The sequence below is a fragment of the Somniosus microcephalus genome, chromosome 12, assembly GCF_052327205.1.
Source record: "Somniosus microcephalus isolate GS21.2 chromosome 12, FLI_Smic_1.0, whole genome shotgun sequence".
NCBI classification, from domain to species: domain Eukaryota; kingdom Metazoa; phylum Chordata; class Chondrichthyes; order Squaliformes; family Somniosidae; genus Somniosus; species Somniosus microcephalus.
Genome location: NC_140998.1, coordinates 9,925,146 through 9,947,589, shown reverse-complemented (window position 1 = coordinate 9,947,589; position 22,444 = coordinate 9,925,146). Strand labels below are relative to the sequence as shown.

General features: G+C 46.9%; 1 protein-coding gene across 1 annotated transcript in view; it reads right to left on the bottom strand.

Moving 5' to 3' along the window:
- The window catches only part of brf1b (BRF1 general transcription factor IIIB subunit b), a 465,668-nt gene that overhangs the window by 348,137 nt on the left and 95,087 nt on the right, over positions 1-22,444 (bottom strand). Inside the window, exon 3 of the mRNA XM_086002586.1 lies at positions 19,799-19,972. Coding sequence (XP_085858712.1) covers positions 19,799-19,972 — 174 coding nt within the window. The remainder of the gene's footprint in view (positions 1-19,798; positions 19,973-22,444) is intronic.

Here is a 22,444-nt window from a genome sequence, read left to right as displayed (position 1 = left end):
CCTATTTAAGAAAGGAGGGAGACAGAAAACAGGAAACTATAGACCAGTTAGCCTAACATCTGTCATTGGGAAAATGCTGGAGTCCTTCATTAAGGAAGCAGTAGCAGGGCACTTAGAAAATCATAATGCTGTCAAGCAGAGTCAACATGGTTTTAGGAAAGGGAAATCATGTTTAACAAATTTGCTCGAGTTCTTAGAGAATGTAACAAGCAGGGTGGACAATGTAACAAGCAGGTGGACAAGGGTGAGCCAGTGGATGTGGTGTATTTGGATTTCCGGAAGGCATTCGATAAGGTGCCACATAAAAGGTTATTGCATAAGATAAGAGCTCACGGAGTTGGGGGTAATATATTAGCATGGATAGAGAATTGGTTAACTAACAGAAAGCAGAGAGTCGGGATAAATGGGTCATTTTCTGGTTGGCAAACGGTAACTAGTGGGGTGCCACAGGGATCAGTGTTGGGGCCCCAACTATTTACAATCTACATTAATGACTTGGATGAAGGGATCGAGTGTAATGTAGCCAAGTTTGCAGATGATACAAAGATGAGTGGGAAAGCAAGTTATGCAGATGACTCAAAGAATCTGCAAAGTGATATAGACAGGCTAGGCGAGTGGGCAAACATTTGGCAAATGGTGTACAATGTGGGAAAGTGCGAGGTTATACACTTTGGCAGGAAAAATAAAAAAGCAAACTATTATTGAAATGGAGATTACAAAATGCTACAGTTCAGAGGAACCTGGGGGTCCTTGTGCATGAAACACAAAAAGTTGGCATGCAGGTACAGCAAGTAATCAAAAAGGCAAATGGAATGTTGGCCTTTATTGCAAGGGGGTTGGAGTATAAAAGCAGGGAAGTCCTGCTACAACTGTACAGGGTATTGGTGAGACCACACCTGGAGTACTGCGTACAGTTTTGGTCTCCTTATTAAAGGAAGGATATACTTGCATTGGAGGCAGTTCAGAGACGATTCACTAGGTTAATTCCAGAGATGAGGGGGTTGACTTATGAGGAAAGGTTGAGCAGGCTGGGCCTATACGCATTGGAATTTAGAAGAATGAGGGGTGATCTTATTGAAACATACAAGATACTGAGGGGGCTCGACAGGGTAGATGCAGAGAGGATGTTTCCTCTCGTGGGGAAATCTAGAACTTGGGGGCATAGTTTCAGAATAAGGGGTCGCCCTTTTAGAACTGAGATGGAAGAGAAACTTCTTCTGTCAGAGGGTTGTAAACCTGTGGAATTCTCTGCCCCAGCGAGCTGTGGAGGCTGGGTCATTAAATACATTTAAAATGGAGATAGACAGATTTTTGCAAGATAAGGGAGTGAAGGGTTATGGAGAGCGGGCGGGGAAGTGGCTTTGAGCCCAAGATCTGCCATGATCTTATTGAATGGCGGAGAAGGCTCGAGGGGCCAAGTGGCCTATTCCTGCTCCTATTTCTTATGTTCTTAAGTGAGCTGATCTCTCATTTGGGGGGGGGGGGGGGGGGGGGGGGAGGATGATATTTGGCCTCCCTGTCCCCAAGCTAGATGGGGAGGGGGAGGGGGAAATCAAGCAGATTTCAATCGTGAAAGCTCCAATTGACCCCCAGCATCAAAGGCCTTTTTGGGGGCAGAGTGTTCTAGATTTCCACTGCCCTCTGTGTAAAAGTGTTGCCTGATTTCACTCCTGAACGGCCTAGCTCAAATTTGAAGATTTGATGGGGTAAGACTTCCTAGAAACTGCATATGCGTAGATGTCGACCAGGATTCGGCTGCTGTGATGGTGAATACAGTCGAAGAGCCAGGCACCACTCACTGTCTAGGCTCACACAAGCAAGGAATAGAAGGGTATGTTGATGGGGTTAGATGAAGAGGGGTGGGAGGAGGATCGTGTGGAGCAGAAACACCAACATGGACCTGCTGGGCTGAATGGCCTGTTTCTGCGCTATAAATACTTTGCAATACTTTGTACAGTTCCAGAGGGCTGCCCAAACAATTCGGGAGAGGATGGGAGAAAAAAACAAGGCAGGTTTTGGCATTATGGAGACAGCCACACAGCACTCACTTCCCACGCCCTCCTTCCCTGGGCTGGGCTGTCCTGTCCATTCTGTTATCAGGCAACACAATGCACAATGGTGATACAACTATGTACTACAAGTCCCCAGAGAGGGACACGGAGGCTGGGTAGATCATATTTTATTCAAAAAACAAGCAAGACTCAATAAAGTGAGCTCACTTTCATCCTCACCCAGCATCGTCCATATACACAACCAGGGTCATCCCTGGTTTTACTCAGGAGGCTTCTTGACCTGGACAAAACACCACCAATTAAACAGACCCCACTCCTCCGCCATTCTGTCTGGAGTGAGTTTCGGATTAGCTCAAGGTGCAGCTGTAACCCAGTGCAATGGCCATTGATATTAGCCAAGATCCACCTGCAACTTGATACCAATATAGAGAAAGACTTCAGGATGTCCCAAAGCTCTTTACAGCCAGCGAAGTACCTTTGAACTGTATTCGCTGTTGTATTGTAGAAAACGCGGCAGCCAATTTACGCACAGCAAGCTCCCACAAACAGCAATGAGATACTGCCCAAATAATCTGTTTTTAATGATGTTGGTTTTGGGATAAATATTGGCCTTGCTCTTCAAAATATTCAACCAACCACTAATCCCAGTTTCCAAATAGGTACTTTTATATTGGACAGGACCTTAGCTCCTGGTTTGGTAAAGTGACAGCCATAAGTCACTTTCCCCTTCTTACATTTCATGTCCAGGAGCTGGTCCATGGGCTCTACGGTTACATAAGAAATAGGAGCAGGGGTCGGCCATTTGGCCCCTCGAGCCTGCTCCGTCATTCAATAAGATCATGGCTGATCTTCTACCTCAACTCCACTTTCCTGCACTATCCCCATATCCCTTGATTCCCTTAATATCCAAAAATCTATCGATCTCTGTCTTGAATATACTCAACGACTGAGCCTCCACAGCCCTCTGGGGTAGAGAATTCCAAAGATTCACCACCCTCTGAGTGAAGAAATTTCTCCTCATCTCAGTCCTAAATGGCCGACCCCTTATTCTGAGACAGTGACCCCTGGTTCTAGACTCCCCAGCCAGGGGAAACATCCTCCCTGCATCTACCCTGTCAAGCCCTGTAAGAATTTTGTATGTTTCAATGAGATCACCTCTCATTCTTCTAAACTCTAGAGAATATAGGCCTAGTCTACTCAATCTCTCCTCATAGGACAATCCCCCTATCCCAGGAATCAGTCTGGTGAACCTTCGTTGCACTCCCTCTATGGCAAGTATATCCTTCCTTAGGTAAGGAGACCAAAACTGTACACAATACTCCAGGTGTGGTCTCACCAGGGCCCTATATAATTGCAGTAAGATGTCTTTACTCTTATACTCAAATCCTCTTGTAATAAAGGCCAACATACCATTTGCTTTCCTAATTGCTTGCTGTACCTGTAAACTTTCAGTGATTCGTGTACAAGGACACCCAGGTCCCTCTGAACACCAACATTTCCCAATCTCTCACCATTTAAAAAATACTCTGCTTTTCTGTTTTTCCTACCAAAGTGGATAACTTCACATTTCTCCACATTATATTCCATTTGCCATGTTCTTGCCCACTCACTGAGCCTGTCTCTATCCCCCTTGAAGCCTCTTTGCATCCTCCTCACAACTTACATTCCCACCCAGCTTTGTATCGGCAGCAAACTTGGATATATTACTCGGTCCCATCATCCAAATCATTGATGTAGATTGTGAATAGCTGAGGCCCAAGCACTGATCCTTGCGGTACCCCACTAGTTACGGCCTGCCAACCCGAAAATGGCCCGTTTATCCCCACTCTCTGTTTTCTGTCCGTCAACCAATCCTCAATCCACGTTAGTATATTACTGTACCCCCAATCCCAGGAGCCCTAATAACCTCTTGTGTGGCACCTTATCGAATGCCTTCTGAAAATCCAAACACACCACATGCACTGGTTCCCCCTGATCTATTCTACTAGTTACAACTTCAAAAAACACCAACAAAGTCTGACACACAGCACCAGCTCTTCACATTTACTTCTATTAAACCTCCGAGTGCAAGCGAGGGCACATTTCGTGGGTCTGTGATGCTGTCTGGTCCCTCTAGGTCGGCTGCTTTACACTACAGAGTGCAGCCAACAGAAGGGGAAGCACACAACTGCATTTAGCTGCACTCCAGCATCGTAAGAGTGTGTCCCATCTGACGCACTCGCTTTATAAATGGACTAATTGTGTTAATGCGAAATGAAGACACACATAGTCCAATAGGTTTGTTGATGGACAGCATCACAGCCAAACTGGATCCTGTCCTCACAACGATGCACCTACTCACTACATAGAAACATAGGCGATAGGAGCAGGAGTAGGCCATTCGGCCCCTCGAGCCTGCTCCGCCATTCAATGAGATCATGGCTGATCATCCAAACTCAGTACCCGGTCCCTGCTTTCTCCCCATATCCTTTGATCCCCTTAGCCTTAAGAAATATATCTAACTCCTTCTTGAATATATTTAATGAATTGGCCTCAACTGCCTTGTGTGGTAGAGAATTCCACAGGTTCGCCACTCTCTGGGTGAAGAAATTCCTCCTCATCTCTGTCCTAAATGGCCTACCCCTTATCTTTAGACTGTGACCCCTGGTTCTGGACTCCCCGACCATCGGGAACATCCTTCCTGCATCTAGTCTGTCCAGTTTCAATGGAGTGATTGAGGTGAATAGCGTAGATGCATTTAAGGGGAAGCTAGATAAGCAAATGAGGGAGAAAGGAATAGAAGGATATGTTGATGGGGTGAGATGAAGAGGGGTGGGAGGAGACTCATGTGGAGCATGGACCAGTTGGGTCGAATGGCCTATTTCTGTGCTGCAAGTTCTATGCGATTCTACATAATACATGTTCCAACGGTAGGGACCTGGCAGATTTTTTTCTTCTCCTTAAATCCAGGCAGCACCAAGATCAGCATACTGGGAATCAAACTTGGAACCTTCCTGATCAGCACATCAGGCAGTACTTGTACCCATTAAGCCACTGTGGGAGACCTATGAAACAAAACTGAGCACATCCCTCCAAACGTGTTTCAGAAGGACAGCGCTACAGCAACTAATGTTCCTGCTAAGGTGCGCGCGCACGGCCGCGAAGCCAGCCGAAAGGTCCCACGCAGGCCACTCACCAGATTTTACACTGTAAACACCGCGCATGCGCAGAAATTTAAAGGGATCGCGCATTAAAAGAAACAGGCTGCGCAGATCAAAGCGCAGCTCGCAGGGGGGACATTGATAGTAACCGCTACTATAATTATGCAACTCTCTGTGGGTGAGTTACTGCAGTGTTACACAACCTTCACTGTTACACAACCCCAGCCTTTCACCATCTCTACTCACTGAAGCACCTATTGCTTCTCTAGTGTTTAGACAAGTACGGGCACAGAAGACTCAATAAGCAATGAATAACAAGTTTCTCACACTCCCACCTTCCTGCAAAACTACAGAGAGTAACAAAAGATAAGAGTGCTGCTGCACAGCAACTGGATTACTGAGTCATAAATCTTTAGTACGGAGAGTGAAATTGGCCCTTCCTGTCCACAAGCAGCTTAATATCTACAATCAGTGTTTGAATTACTTAGCTCTTTGCATTCGTTGGGAATAGATTGCCAAATGAGAGAGATTAGGAAAAGCGTGAGGGTGACAGCTATATCGTGGAACTGTGGGCAGCAACTGGAGATAAAGGTGTACAGCGATGGGTGACTGTGCAGCTTTCCGCATCGGGGGAGTCAAGAGAAGCCAGTCATCTTTAAAATAAAACATATCTTTTGAGCGTTAAACATAAGGTCTTGCCCTCAATTCCCAGCCTGTGCTGATTTAGCCTACTGCAGACGGAACTCAGTGATCCTGGGGAGAAAAGAACGAACTTGCATTTCTATAGCGCCTTTCACAACCTCAAGATGCCCCAAAAGCGCTTTACAGCCAATGAAATACTTTTGAAGAGTGGTCACTATTTTAATGTAGGAGGCGCGGCAGCCAGTTTGCACACAGCAAGATCCCACAAACAGCAATGTGATAAATGACCAGAAAATCTGTTTTAGTGATGTTGGTTGAGGATTAAATATTGGCCCCAGGACACCAGGAAGAATTCCCCTATTCTTCTTCGAATAGTGGCCGTGGAATCTTTTACGTCCACCTGAGAGCACAGACGGGGCCTCGGTTTAACGCATCATCCGAAAGACGGCACCTCCGACAGTGCAGCACTCCCTCAGCACCGCACTGGGAGTGTCAGCCTGGATTACGTGCTCAAGTCTCGAGTGGGTCTTGAACTCATGACCTTCTGACTCGGAGGTGAGCCACGGATGACCAACCAGGAGAAAGAAACCAGGTGTTTCCATTTCTCGTCACTGTCCAGTGACTCCTGCTCGAAACATCACAAGAAGCGAGCACCAGATTGTTCCCCCTCCCCTCAGACAGCTCGTCGGCATTCACACTCAAGGCACGCACATGAAGAATAAGCACCCTGCAGAGGCACCCAAGGGCCACCAGCACCCACGGAACCATTCCCCCAGTAAGATTCAGCGTCTTCAGAAGAAAAACAACAACTTTTTATACAGCACCTTTAACTTGTAAAACATCCCAAGGTGCTTCACAGGAGCGATATCAGACAAAATTTGACACACAAGGGCATGACCAAAAGCTTGGTCAAAGAGGTAGGTTTCAAGGAGCGTGTTAAAGGAGGAGAGAGGTCGAGAGCTGGAGAGGTTTAGGGAGGGAATTCCAGAGCTTAGGGCCCAGTCAGCGGAAGGGCCAGCCGCCAATGGTGAGGCAAAGGAAATGGGGATGCATAAGAGGGGAGGAACCTTGCATTTGCCAACATTTCAACAAGTGTGTGTTCTGCTAATACTGCCGGCTGCAATTGGACCCACTCCTCGCCTTCCTCGGGACTTCCACAACAAATTGGAGAGCCGGTAAATTGCAAATTCTTCAGAGATTACAAGGGAAACAGTGTCGAGAGCTGAGCTGAACCTCTAGAAGCTCGAAGCCTAAGTTAATACGCTACCAAGATAGCCCGACATGTGTGAGAAAAGAGTTCAAACCCCTTTTGAAGTTCTGACTGAATTTCTAGTGCTTTGGCTCATGTTTTTGCCTTGATCTGTAAAAACTTGCCGTTTGCCAGCCTCTAATTCAAGTCATGAAGTCTAACCTTTATTATACGTTTCTAATGAACTGTCGGAGTGGCTTTTTATTAAAGGTTCATATTACAAGGGTTTGAGTGCACTTGAAAGAAAATAGTAATACAGTCGACTGATCTTAATTCAACGCTGCTCAATTCAAATTAATGCATAATTGAATTTTTTTGCGAGATAAACAACTTCAAATTATCAGACTGTAATGGTGCTTCGGGTAGGAGAGAAATTAGTTTGATGAGTTTATTAATTATACGAGTCTTACAGTTCTCCAAAACATACTTCAGAATTGGAAAAATTAACTCCCCCAATGGCTCAACAGTACTCCAGAAGTATCCTTACATATATTTAGGGGTTCATACATCTTAGCTCTGGGTCACTTTGCCCAAAATATTTGGCAAAGACAGCGGGGAGAACTCCCCTGCTCTTCTTCAAGGGATGGGATGGGATCTTTTACCTCCACCCGAGAGGGCAGATAGGGTCTTTGTTTAACGTCGCATTCAAAAAACGGAAGCGCCGACACCGCAGCACTCCCTCAGTACAGCACTGGAGTGTCAGCCTGGTTTAAGGGCTCAAGTGTCTGGACGTGGGAATTGAACCTGCAACGTTCTGACTCGGGGGCAAGTGCGCTTACCCACTAAGCCACGGCTGATACCTCGCGGTAGTTTGGTTTGGAAAATTTGAGGAGGACGATTGACTTCAGCGAGCGTCAAACATTTGGCTGACACAGGAAACTGACTCTAGCAAACCTTGGGACAGTTTTCTTGTGTGTACCTTAACAATGAGAATCAGCAGACTACCCTCCCGACGGTGGGCCCGTACCCCAGTGAGAGAGTAAGTACCTTTGGGAGGGCTGGGGGCTGAAAGACAGAAAAAAAACACATCCCACATTCTTTCACAGACCCAACTCATTTTGCATTGAAGGTCTCGAGCAGAACCAGCTCCCTGTGGAAGTTATGCCAAAGCCAGCTTCAGAATAACTAGAGGTTCAGTTTACCAAACTTACTCAATCACAGTGTAATATTCCTTCCTTACCACAGAGCTGGAAGGATGCTGATTCTGCTCAGCAATTACTCTCCAGCATTTTAATTTCTAACCTTCAACACAGATTGATAGAATGGGCTTCCCAGCTGGAGATCACAGTGCTGCCAACCTCCATAGGTCAGAAAGAACATCAGAAATAGGAGCAAGAGCAGGCCATTCGGCCCCTCAAGTCTGCTCCGCCATTCAATTAAGATCATAGAGTCATAGCCCTAACGGCACAGGAGGCGGCCATTCGGCCCATCGAGTCCGTGCCGGGCCCGTACCCCAGTAAGGGAGTAAGTACCTTTTGGGAGGGCTGGGGGGGGGTGAAAGACAGAAAAAAACAAATCCCACATTCTTTCACAGACCCAACTCATTTTGCATGGCTGATCTGCTACCTTAACTCCACTTTCCTGCCCTATCCCCAGATACCACGACTGCCTTAGTGTCTAAACAAAAACTCTCTCTCTTTCGCTCTCCCCCCAGTTCCCCAGGTTTTTAGCCTGCCTCACCTGTAAGTGCCAACTCTTGGGCGGCAGCAACCTTCTTGTATCTCATCTAAGTAGCTGTTATTCACGTAGGTGCTGAAACAACCACCTGCATTTATATAGCACCTTGAACGAGGAAAAATGTGGCAGGGCGCTTCACAGAAGCACAATCACATGAAATAGAGGCCGAGCAAAGGAGATGTTGAGAGGGGTGGCCATGAGCGAGGTCAAAGAGGTGGGTTTTAAGGAGGGTCTTAAGAGGTGGAGAGGTTTAGGGTGGGAACTGTGAAGTGTGGGGCCTAGACAGCTGAAGGCAGGGCTGCCGGTGGTGAGGCAATGGGAAGGGGGATGCACAAGGGGCCAGAGTCAGAGGAAAGGAGAGTTCGAGGGCAGTTGGAGGTGGATACACAATGGAGGGTCGAGGCCATGAAGGGATTCAACACGAGGATGAAAATCTTAAATAGGAAAAATTGGGGGGCCAGGAGCCAATGTAGGTCTTCGAAGACGGGGGTGATGGGTGAGCAGGAGTTGGTACAGGATAGGATATGGCTTGGATAAGCTGAAGCTTAGAGTGTGAAGGATGGGAGCCTGGCCAGGAGATCACTGGAATAGTCGAGTCCGGAGGTGGCAAAGTCATGGATGAGGGTTTCAGCAGCAGATGGGCAGAGGCAGGGGGCGGAGGTGGGCGATGTTGCAGAGGTGGAAGCGGGCGACTTGTGTGATGGGGAGGCTACGGGGTCACAAACGGAGTTAGGAGTCGAATAGGACGCAAGGGCTACGAACAATGTTGGCAGACTTATTCAACCATGAGGGATGGCGACAACAGGTCCGATACTGACCTCACCCAACATCCACTTCTCAGGAAGGAATTGTGATCAGGAACCCTGGCTTATTCCCCCACCTCCCCCTACCCAAGGGATAGTAGTGCCTCCAAACGATGCCCTTGCTGAGACCCGCTAACTCAGCACAGACCAGGGATGGAAGCTGGGATCTCGTGCCTGCTCAACTGGACCAATCAGTGGAGAGGAGCCTGTGACCAAATAAAACTGGTGTCTGGCACAGCAACCACATTTAGATAAATAACTCTCAAACTCATTTCAGTTCTGCGATAGCTGGCGAATGCATTTTGTTTAATAACTAAAGTTAGGAGTTTGAGGACAATGGAGATAAAATTGGAAACATGCCAGTGTATCTCCTCCTTCGGACCCGAAACTGACCTGTGTATTTCTGGCATTTCCTGTTTTGATTTCAAATTTCGAGCATTTGTAGCTTTTGCTTCTATCGCTATATAAAAAGGGATGTATTTTGCTCCGGGGAGGGGGCAGGGATGGTGGGTGAGTGTGCTCATGGCGTTGGAGAAAAAGTGCTAGGCATTAGAATGCAGTCCACACCTCTGCACAAGGTCTCACGGAACAATAATTCCCCTCGGATAATCTGCATCCCTGCGCTATTCACTGGAAAATGAAGTCAGATCTGTGAAAATTGACAACAATTACAACACAGTGCACAGGGTCCTTCTGGCTGAGGGTCGCGCTAAATCTGCAGGTTTTACGGGTAAGCGTTAAAATGGGTTTTTACAGCAAATCACCAGCAGTTCCAAATGCACATTCATTCTTCCTCTCCGCCCCCTCCCCGTCAAACCAGGGCAAAAAACACTTTGTAATCAGCATCATCAGTGCTATGGGGGCCGAGGGCGTTTGATGTTCCCACTGGTTCAACATCTTTGCAACTGGCCCTTTTCCTCTCAAACTCCACACATGACGTCTTGTACATCCTTCCTCTCCCAGCCTTCTGTCAGAAGCACAAATGGGCTCTGCCAGATATAAATCTTTTACTGAACGAATCTGACATGCTGCAGATGGACCCATACAGGGCATTGTGATGCCGGTTCTGTTCCACTTTGTGAAAGTTTAATAAGGGGTCTAAATAAAGGACTATTGTACAGACTGTTCCTGGCAAGAATGCTGGTGCTATTCCTGGTCTTGGAGTTCTGAATTTCTCCTCCCCACCACCCCCACCTTTCCTCCAGAGCTGTGAAATGTTGACGAGGCGACCATGAAAACATTTACAACATCTGGATATATTGCAGAATTCCCATCCATTTCAAGATAAAATTCGTTCTGCACTCATTAGGATTTCACTGCATTACAAACACACAGCCTGCTGACTATACCCACCCCCACTTCCTGACTCCACACACCCCCCACCCCCCAATCTCATGTAGTTCCCACAACTACTATGCAGATAAATTACTTAATCAGTTTAGTCACCGTGACACAGTGACATCATCCCACTGTAAGCAAAAAAAAAAAGCTCCTTTGTCAGGAGTGCCATTGAGAGAATGACAGACACCCAGCACTCAATGCCCAGTGTGGTGCCACACAAAACAGCTGCGAGTGGAACTCACCCTCCACTTCTGTCATCACTTGGTGGGTTACGTAATCTGTTCAGTCGCGGGGATAAATTTAAATCGCACAGACCTCCACGAAGTGAGTTCCGTTGCGCGGAGGGATTTTTTTTTTGTGTTTGAACTAGCCTCAAGCACTGAAAGAGAAACGGTGAAAGAAAAGATAAACAGAAGAGCTTGTCCATTCGCTTGGTGTATAAGTGGCCACAGAGTGGGGTACAGGGCCACGCAGACCAGCAAGGACCCGTGTTTAATCGCCGCTCTGTAGCTCAGTTAGGTGAACTCTGCAAACGCGGAAGTGCTACGATTGGCCCCAATCCCTCAGAGTTAGTGCGAGGTGTAGGGGGGTGGGAGAGGAATCTATAGATGATTTGGACGAGCACAATCTCAAAATTTACTGATGACACAAAATAGGCAGCATGGCAAACAGTGAGGACTGCAAGAGACTTCAGCAGAACATAGGCTAGTGGAATAGGCAGACAGCCGCAGGTACGGTTTCAGGTGGAGAAGTACGAGGTAATAGATTTTGGGAGAAAGAACAAGGAATGAGAGTGTATGCTTAATGGGAAGACATTTAAGTGTGTAGATAAACAGAGACACCTAGGGATTCAAATGTATATCTCTGAAAGTGCGAGTGTAGGTAAAGACACAAAAAAATCTAATAGCTTTTGGGTTTTATAAATAAGATGACAAAGTACAAAAAAGGAAAGAAAGAACTTACATTTCTATAGCGCCTTACATGATCTCCGATGTCCCAAAGCGCTTCACAGCTAATGAAGTATTTGTGAAGTGCAGTTACTGTTGTAATGCAGGGAAATGCGGCCACTAATTTGCACACAGCAAGGTCCCACAAACAGCAATGAGATAATGACCAAATAATCCGTTTTAATGATGTGTTTTAAGGGATAAATATTGGCCAGGACACTAGGGAGAACTCCCCTGCACTTCATCAAATAGTGCCATGGGATCTGTTGAGCAAAGAGGTAATGATAAATTTGTACAACTCCTGCTTCTTTAGGACTCCAATCTTCAATTATTCGAAGGTGAGCAGGGGATCTGTTGCATGGACTCTCTCAATTGTGCTGGGTCAGTCTGCAAGGCATTGCCCTAGGGTGTGTGTATATCTCTTTCTTCCCCCCTCCAATAGAAAGACATGGCCTCAGTCTACATCATTTGGATGGCATTGCCCATGTTGGGATCATGTCGGAACAATCCTCTGTCCTTGCACTCCCTGCAACAGCACATCTGAACTCCAGCAGACCACAAAGTCTTTGAAGTTGACTCGACTCAGAACACTGCTAAAAGGCGGTGGGGTTTTTGACGGCATGACCTTAAGGGAGTCTCCACAGATATCGGTCTAAAGGCACATTGCCCAGTAAACCAGGGCATCTCGAAAGTGACAGCAACCCCAAAGACACGCACGGCAGTGCAGAGAATCCACTGCATGCCCCAACAACCGCAGGCAGGGACAAGTTTGAACTGCAGTTATATGTGCAAAACAATTCCAGTAAACTTGGCCAATAGTTGCTGCCAAACACAGCTTGCTCGCCTAAACTTCCCAAGCAAAACAAAACAAGACAAGGTGAATGAGGCAGACATGCCTCCATCATCATCCATTATGGACAGCTCAGTGCGCTTCGGCAGTACAACAGTTACTCTTGCACTGACTGCATTAAACAAAAGTTTGTAAAATTCTTGAAAACCATTTAGCGGTGAGGCCCAGGGGAATTTCTACTCCTTACTGTTAAGGTACATAAGTTGGTTCTGTGCTGTTGCAAAATTTAACTGTCAACTGTCTGAGAGACTACAAGATACAAATACATCATTAGTGACTCGAGACTTAAATCATTCTGCGTAAAATAGATTCTGTTATACCGATTCTTGTATCCAGCTTTTCAAGTCTTCTCCAGTTCCCATGTGAGGACTGTCAGTCTCGACTAGCTGCCTGAAGAGAATGAGTCTCTCTCTGATGCACATCCCTCAGGAAAATGTGTGTCATCTCCACATGTGTCAGCCTGGCTCAGTTATCATCACTCTGAGTCAGGTGGTGACGGGTTCAAGCCCCACACCAGGACTACGGGACAAAAATACAGGCCGTGAGTGCAGCGCAGTACGAAAGGGGCTCAAATCCCACTAGTTGTGAAATTTAAATGTTATAAAATGAAAGGGAATCAATCACTGAATAATGACCAGAAGCAGGAACCCAAGCTGGTTTTTCCACTCTGGAATGGATCTTCTAACGCCCAAACAACATCCTGCCCCATTCTGATGGACTAACTCAATGAAGGCGAAGGAGCTAATCATTTACCAAGTGAGCCATAAGGCGAGTTTGTTGTGTACAGCTTTATTTAATTTTTTAAAACACCTTGGGTGTGTAAGAATAATTACAAATAGCCTCAATATAAATCGCAACTCGTTCTAGTTTCGTTCATGCAGTTCATGTCCTTTGAAACCCCCACAGCCCTCTCCAGGTAATGATTTTCATCAGAAGTCACTCTTCAACCTTGAAATTATGCAAATATAGCACTTTCTATGGAAGTCTGCCATTTCAACAGTGGAGTCGAGCATTAAAAACAGCAAAGGATTTCATGCAAAATATCAAGTGCTCACTCGCCAGTATTTGCAGAATGTAAGAGAGGCTCTCTCGATGGCTCAACTTTTAACTTCAACAGGGATCAGAGCCAGCCTCTTGCTCGCACCTCGTTTCCCCCACCCCTCCCACCACTAACCACTTTGCATCAACTGATTAGCCACAATTTGCAGACACCTGCACACATCGGTCGGCCATGAGCCCATCTGCAGCCAGGGCCAAATAGGGATGGCCAATAAATGCTGGCCTTGCCAGCGACGCCCACATCCCATGAATGAATATTTTAAAAATGCTGCCGGGCAGAGGCATAGGAACAGGAGTAGGACATTCAGCCTCTCGAGCCTGTTCCACCATTCAACTAGATCATGGCTAATCTGTATCTTAACTCCATTTATCTACCTTGGTTCCGTAACCCTTAATACCCTTGCCAAACAACAATCCATCAATCTCAATTTTGAAATTTTCCAATTGATCCCCAGCCTGAACAGCTTTTTGGGGGAAGAGAGTTCCAGGTTTCCACTACCCTTTGTGTGAAGAAGTGCTTCCTGGCCAATATTTATGCCTCAACCAACATAAAAAATCAGATTGTCTGGTCATTATCACATTCCTGTTTGTGGGAGCTTGCTGTGCACAAATTGGCTGCCGCGTTTCCCACATTACAACAGTGACTACACTCCAAAAGTACTTCACTGGCTGTAAAGCGCTTTGAGACATCCGGTGGTCGTGAAAGGCGCTGTAGAAATGCAAGTCTTTCTTTCCTGACATCACCCCTGAACGGCCCAATTCTAATTTTAAGGTCACAACCCCTTGTTCTGGACTCCCCACCAGAGGAAATAGTTTATTCTCGATCTACCCCATCAACTCCTTGATCATCTTAAACCCCTCAATTAATCATCCCTTAATCTTCTATATTCAAGGGGTTGCCTAGTCTTTGCAACCTGTCATCATAATTTAACCCCTTTATCAGCCACCTCTTGGATCCAGCAGGAGATCCAAACACATTTGTCTTGTGCACACCTGACAATAGCATTTAAATAAAACTGTTCAGCGTTAAACATTATGATAAGATGGAACAGATTTTGTTAATCCATGTTGACTTTGTCCAATCCGGTCACTGTTTTCCAAGTGCTCTGCTATTACATCTTTTATAATAGACTCTAGCATTTTCCCCACTACCGATGTCAGGCTTACCGGTCTGTAATTCCCCGTTTTCTCTCTACCACCTTTTTTGAATAGTGCGGTTACATTAGCTACCCTCCAATCCATGGGAACTGTTCCAGAGTCTATAGACATATTCAAGAAGGAGTTGGATATATTTCTTAAGGCTAAAGGGATCAAGGGATATGGGGAGAAAGCAGGGACAGGGTACTGAATTTGGATGATCAGCCATGATCTCATTGAATGGCGGAGCAGGCTCGAGGGGCCGAATGGCCTACTCCTGCTCCTATCTTCTATGTTTCTATGGTAGATAGAAGCAGACTGTTCCCGGTAGTTGAAGGGCTTAGAGTGAGAAGCCACTGATAAAAGGTTAAATGTACGAGATTTAGAACAGAGGGCAGGACAAACTTCTTCACACAGAGTTGTGAGGCTGTGGAATTCACTTCCAGGGTTAGTAGTTGAGGCAGAAACTGTCAACATTCAAGGGTAGACTGGATAGGCGGATGGCAATTCCCAATGAAGTCAATGGGAATCAGGGAGAAAACTCTCCACTGGATGGAGTCATACCTAACACAAAGGGAGATGGTTGTGGAGGTTGGAGGTCAATCATCACAGCCCCAGGACATTGCTGCAGGAGTTCCTCAGCCCAACCATCTTCAGCTACTTCATCAATGACCTTCCCTCTATCATAAGGTCAGAAGTGGGGAAGTTAACTGATGATTGCACAGTGTTCAGTTCCATTCGCGACTCCTCAGATAATGAAGCAGTCCATGCCCACATGCAACAAGATGTGGACAACATTCAGACTTGGGCTGATTAGTGGCAGGTAACATTCGCGCCACACAAGTACCAGGCCATGACTATCTCCAACAAGAGAGCATCTAACCACCGCCCCTTGACATTCAACAGCATTACCATCACCGAATCCCCCACCATCAACATTCTGGGGGTCACCATTGACCAGAAACTTAACTGGACCAAGAGCAGGTCAGAGGCTGGGTATTCTGCAGCGAGTGTCTCACCTCCTGACTCCCCAAAACCTTTCCACCATCTACAAGGCACAAGTAAAGAGTGTGATGGAATATTCTCCACTTGCCTGGATGAGTGCAGCTCCAACAACACTCAAGAAGCTCGACACCATCCAGGACAAAGCAGCCCGCTTGATTGGCACCCCATCCACCACCTTAAACATTCACTCTCTCCACCACCGGCGCACCGTGGCTGCAGTGTGTACCATCTACAAGATGCACTGCAGCGACTTGCCAAGGCTTCTTCAGCAGCACCTTCCAAACCCACAACCTCTACCACTTAGAAGGACAAGGGCAGCAGGCGCATGGGAACACCATCGCCTCCAAGTCACACACCATCCTGACTTGGAAATATATCGCCGTTCCTTCATCGTCGCTGGGTCAAAATCCTGGAACTCCCTCCCTAACAGCACTGTGGGAGCACCTTCACCACACGGACTGCAGCGGTTCAAGAAGGCAGCTCACCACCACCACCTTCTCAAGGGCAATTAGGGGTGGGCAATAAATGGTGGGCTGGCCACGACACCCACATCCCATGAACGAATAAAAAAAATGAAGTTGTCCCCTTGTGCACTACCCAAGTGGCCAGTGCTCATGTGCTACCCTAGACAGCAAGTGCCAGAAGGCTATGAATCTGCAGAGACCATGGCACCCAAGCACTCACCAGCAGGGGTCACTGGATGGAGGAGGAACCGTGGCAGGTTTTCCCTTCTCTAATCCTCTCTCCCTCTCCCCTAGCTGAGAGCACCTAACTCAGGACAGACCAGGTACAAACCTGGGATGTTCCTACTCTATATGCCTCAGAGACAACAGACCATCTGGACCACTGGGAGAAACCCAAGTCTTAATTAATTGGGATACTTCAGTGAAGAGCTAAAGGCCAGAGTGTAGGACACCGACACCATTAGGAATCTGCTGAGGTGGGCTCAAGGTTTCTTCATTTTTTTTCCATATGCATTCCATGTTTTGGCATTTTTCTCCTCTTTTTCCTCCCTCCAAGTTCAAGCTGCCACTCTTCTCTTCCCCACTCCAATTTCATCGTGCCACTCTGCCCGCCCCCGCCCCCGCCCCCCCGCCACCGCACTCCAACTTCACAATTACACTCTCCTGCACAGAGTGTGAACCACACACCACCCCCCCCGCCACCAGCTCCTCCCCCTTCAATGTCCCAGCTGACTTTTGCCTCCTGCTGCTCTAAGCAATCAAAGAGGGGAAGAGTTTCTGCTCCCAGTGTGCAATGGCATTTAAAGAGGATTCGAGTACAGGAGCAAGGATGTCTTGCTGCAGTTGTACAGCGCCTTGGTGAGACCACACCTTGAGTGTTGTGTGCAGTTTTGGTCGCCTTATCGGAGGAAGGATGTTCTTGCCATGGAGGGAGTACAGCGAAGATTCACCAGACTGATACCTGGGATGGCAGGAATGACATATGGAGAGAGATTGGGTCAATTGGGCTTGTATTCGGTAGAGTTTAGAAGAATGAGAGGGGATCTCATTGAAACTTATAAAATTCTAACAGGACTAGACAGACTAGATGCAGGAAGGATGTTCCCGATGGCGGGGGAGTCCAGAACCAGGGGTCACAGTCTAAGGATAAGGGGTAAGCCATTTAGGACAGAGATGAGGAGGAATTTCTTCACCCAGAGAGTGGTGAACCTGTGGAATTCTCTACCACAGAAGGCAGTTGAGGCCAATTCATTAAATATATTCAAGAAGGAGGTGGATATATTTCTTAAGGCTAAAGGGATCAAGGGATATGGGGAGAAAGCAGGGACAGGGTACTGAGTTTGGATGATCAGCCATGATCTCATTAAATGGCGGAACAGGCTCGAGGGGCCGAATGGCCTACTCCTGCTCCTATCTTCTATGTAATCATCTGGAACAGCAGCAGGAAATAGGAAGCTGCTACAGCACTGAAGGGATCGGGAGGAGGGGTGAGAAAAGAGAAACGCTGTGCTAAGGGCGGGGGGGGTTGGTCATGAACGGGAGGAGGGGCTGCCGGTGACGTTCCTTGTCTGCAAATCAGATCCACACTGGAGGAAACCGCTACTTTAGATTGGAGGAGGCAGGAAGTGCCACTGTTTTGGAATCCTGTAATTGTTGTGACTCAGAGCAGGGATTGGTGTGACAGCTCTTCTTTCCAAGATAAAGGGAACAGGAATCAACACCACCAGGGATTGATGTGGGGATGCTCGCGTTGCATACAAATGAGGAAGGCCATTCAACTCATTTTAGCCCGTCTGACCCAAGGGGTGGGAGAGGAAGGGAGGGTTTTGCAGTACAGTTTCTTGCACTGGCTTCATTTGAAAAAATAACTATTGCTTTTTTTTATAATTACCCCCAAAAGCTGATCAGCAATTCTACCCTGGTGAGAAACAACAATGGGCGCAATGTTCATTCGGAAACTCAAAGAAAACACTTGCTTTTATGAAGTGCCTTTCAGATCCTCAAGATTTCCCAATGCATTCATGGCCAAAGAAGTGCTTTCTGAAGTGTAGTCACTGCTTCAATGTAGGAAACGAGGCAGCCAAATTGCACACAGCAAGGTCCCACAAATAGCAAAGAGGTAAATGCCCAGATCATCTCCACCCCTTCCAGGTGAAACAGCGATTTACTTGTACTTCTTGCAATCTAGTATACTGTATTCACTGCTCACGATGCGGTCTCCTCTACATTGGGGAGACCAAACGCAGATTGGGTGACCGCTTTGCGGAACACCTCCGTTCAGTCCGTAAGGGTGACCCTGAGCTTCCGGTCGCCTGTCACTTTAATTCACCGCTCCATTCCCACTCAGACCTCACCGTACTCGGGCTCTTGCATTGTTCCACGGAAGCTCAGCGTAAACTCGAGGAACAGCACCTCATCTTCCGATTAGGCACTTTACAGCCTTCTGGACTCAATATCGAGTTCACCAACTTCAGATCATAACCTCGGCCCCTATTATATTTTTATATTTTTTATCCACACTTTCGGTTTGTGCCTTTTCCTTTTCTCTCTCTCTCCCACACGGCAACTGTCTCTCACTCTGCCAGCGCATTTCACACTTCATCTAGAGCCATTGTTTGTTTCTTTACCTGTCCTATTACCATCTCGTCTCACCTTGAATATCTCTTAATGTCTCTTCTTTCATCCCCTCCCCCATTTCCCAGCCCCCAAACTGCCTTTTAATCTGTTTCATTTCCTGCTTTACTCTCAGTCCTGACGAAGGGTTTCGACCCGAAACGTTGACTCTGTTTCTCTCTCCACGGATGTTGCCTGGCCTGCGGAGTATTTCCAGCGTTTTCTGTTGTTATTTCTTTTTTAAGTGGTGTTGGTTGAGGGATAAACGTTGGCAAGATGCCCCTGCTCTTCTCTGGAGTGCGCCATGGGATCTTTGACGTCCACCTGAGGAGACCAACAGGGCCTCGATTTAGCATCTCCTCCGAAAGATGGCACCTCCACACACCGTAGCACTCCCTCAGACCTGCACTCAAGTGAAAAAGGCCACTCCCTTAGAACAATTCCAATTGAAACTACATACAAGGCACATCCACCTCTATAGCAACAGGAGCCAGATATACAGACGTCATTCTAAATTCAATGCAGCCTCACGTGCCGCCAGAGCCCCTGCTGAAACTAACTGACACAAGCACGTCCGCCAGATACAACAGTATCGGGGGGGGGGGCATCTGAGGCATTTCCATGCACTGAAAGTTTCACACTGCATCAACCAGGCATTTCACATACACTGAGCAGAGCTGGCATACGACGACTGTGGACTTTCAAAGCACAAATAAACTGGGAGAGAGAATTGAATAAAACAACACTTTACCTGGATTGATTTTTTTTTTTTTTTTTTTAAACTAGAGTTAAACACGCTTTAAATCTCCAGAAATTACCCTTTCAGTTCGGCATCATATTTGCAGTGTGAAAAGGATACGAGGAGTCCCCTCCGTTCGACAGACCAGATAGAGGCAGGCAGCGACCACATGGCTCATTTTCCGGCCCCGGGTGAGGTGTTTGCTGACTGCCATTTTGAAGAAGTTAAAGGCAGTGTCGAGGCAGTGCTGGTTTAACTGGAGCTGGTTACCCAGATGGTGAATCTGACGGCGACCTGAAGAGCAAAAGCAAAAACAAAATAGAGCTTGGGACGTGCGTTTATACAGCATCTCGTCACACCTCTCAGAATACATCGAGTCTACAGCTCAGAAACAGGCCATTCGGCCCAACTGGTCTATGTCGGCTTTTTTTTTTTTTTTTTATAAAAAGCGTTCATGGGACGTGGGCGTCACTAGCAAGGCCAGCATTTATTGCCCATCCCTAATTGCCCTCGAGAAGGTGGTGGTGAGCCGCCTCCTTGAACCGCTGCAGTTTGTTACAACTGAGTGTCTTGCTGGGCCATTTCAGAGGGCAGTTAAGAGTCAACCACATTGCTGTGGGTGTGGAGTCACATATAGGCCAGACCGGGTAAGGACGGCAGATTTCCTTCCCTAAAGGACATTAGTGAACCAGATGGGTTTTTACAACAATCAGATAGATTCATGGTCATCATTACTGATACTAGCTTTTTATTTCAGATTTATTTAATTAATTTAATAGGATTTGAACTCACGTCTCTGGATTACTAGTCCAGTGACATTACCACTGTGCCACCATACCCGCTCCACACGAGCCTCCTCCCACCCCATCAAATACACGTTTGATTAATTTGATTGAGTACGAAGTAATGGAGAGGGTTGATGAAGGTAGTGCGGTTGATGTGGACATGGACTTTTAAAAGGCGTTTGATAAAGTACCACACAATAGACTTGTTAGCAAAATTGAAGCCGATGGGATTAAAGGGACAGTGGCAGCGTGGATACAAAATTGTTTAAGGGATAGAAAGCAGAGCGTATTGATGAACGGTTGTTTTTCAGACTGGAGGAAAGTATACAGTGGTGTTCCCCAGGGGTCGGTATAGGGACCACTTCCCTTTTTGATATATATTAATGGCCTAAACTTGGGGATAGGAGGCATAATTTCAAAGTTAGCAGATGACATGAAACTCATAAATGTAGTAAAGAGCACAGAGGATAGCAACAGGCTTTAGGGGGACGTAAACAGACTGGTGAAATGGGCAGACACGTGGCAGTTGAAATTTAACGCAGAGCAGTGTGAAGTGGTACATTTTGGTAGAAAGAATAAGGAGAGGCAATGGTACAATTTTAAAGCGGGTGCAGGAACAGACACACCTGGGGGTTATATGTACACAAATCTTTGAAGGCGGCAGCACAAGTTGTTTAAAAAAGCAAATGGGACCCTTGGCTTTATAAGCAGAGGCATAGCGTACAAAAGCAACGAAGTTATGCGAAACCTTTACAAATTCACTGCTTAGCCCCCATCTGGAGTATTGTGTTCAATTCTGGGCACCACACTTTACAAAGGAGGTCAAGGCCTTGGAGCCACAACCTTGACCCGGAGGCGAGAGCGCGCGACACCTCAGCACAGGGCTCCCCGCAGCCGAGTCTCCATATAAACCTAATGGACTGATATTTATTTTTTTTGTCAGCAGTAAGGAAGACCCATTTCCTTTGTTGGACACACCTGGCCACTACCGGTGGGGATGTTAAGATGCTGCATCGTGATGTCACTGCTCGGCGCACACGCGCTGACCTAAATGTCACGGTCAGCCTTCGTATACAGGGAATGTTGCTTCTCACCCCACACCGCCAGGCGACCGGTTACCAAACAGATCATCTGCATGTTACAGAGCAAAGTGTGGGAGAGCAACTCAGTGAGCTCACTCTCTGAAGACCCAGGATCAACAACAACTGGCATTTATACAACACCTTTAAAAAGTAGTAAAATGTCCCAAGGCACGTCACAGGAACGTAATCTGATCAAATTTGACACCAAGCCACATAAGGAGATATTAGGTGACCAAAAGCTCGTCAAAAAGGGAGGTTTTAAAGAGCGTCTTCAAGGAGAGAGAGAGAGGCGCGGAGGGAATTCCAGAGCTTAGGGCCTCGGCAGCTGAAGGCACGGCCGCCAATGGTGGGGCGATTAAAATCGGTGATGCACTGGAGGAGCGCAGATATCGGAGGGTTGCAGGGCTGGAGGAGGTTACAGAGATAGGGAGGGGCGAGGCCATGGAGGGATTTCAACACAAGGATGAGAATTTTAAAAATCGAGGCATTGCCGGACCGGGAGCCAGTGTTGGTCAGCGAGCACAGGGGGTGATGGGTGAACGGGACTTTTTAAAATCTTTTACAACAGGTGGTGGCAGCTCGGGGAGGAGTGGGGTAAGAAAAGGAAATCACAACCTCTGGGTTCACAAGCCACGCTGGCATTACTGTACAATGTTCAGCGAGACACACAGCCATACCCAATTCAAAAGTGAAAGCTATCATGACAACATTAGTGTTGCACAGAGGTTTGTCTATTTGGACATTATCAATTTAGCAGCTGAACACTGCAGTCTGGCTCCAGCCCCGGCTCCGCGTGCATGTATAATTAAAAGAAGAGATTGTCCCATGGGCTTGAGAGTCTGGAACAGGATGAGTCAGTGATGGGGGGTAACAGAAGAATTAAAAGTGAAACAAAAGAT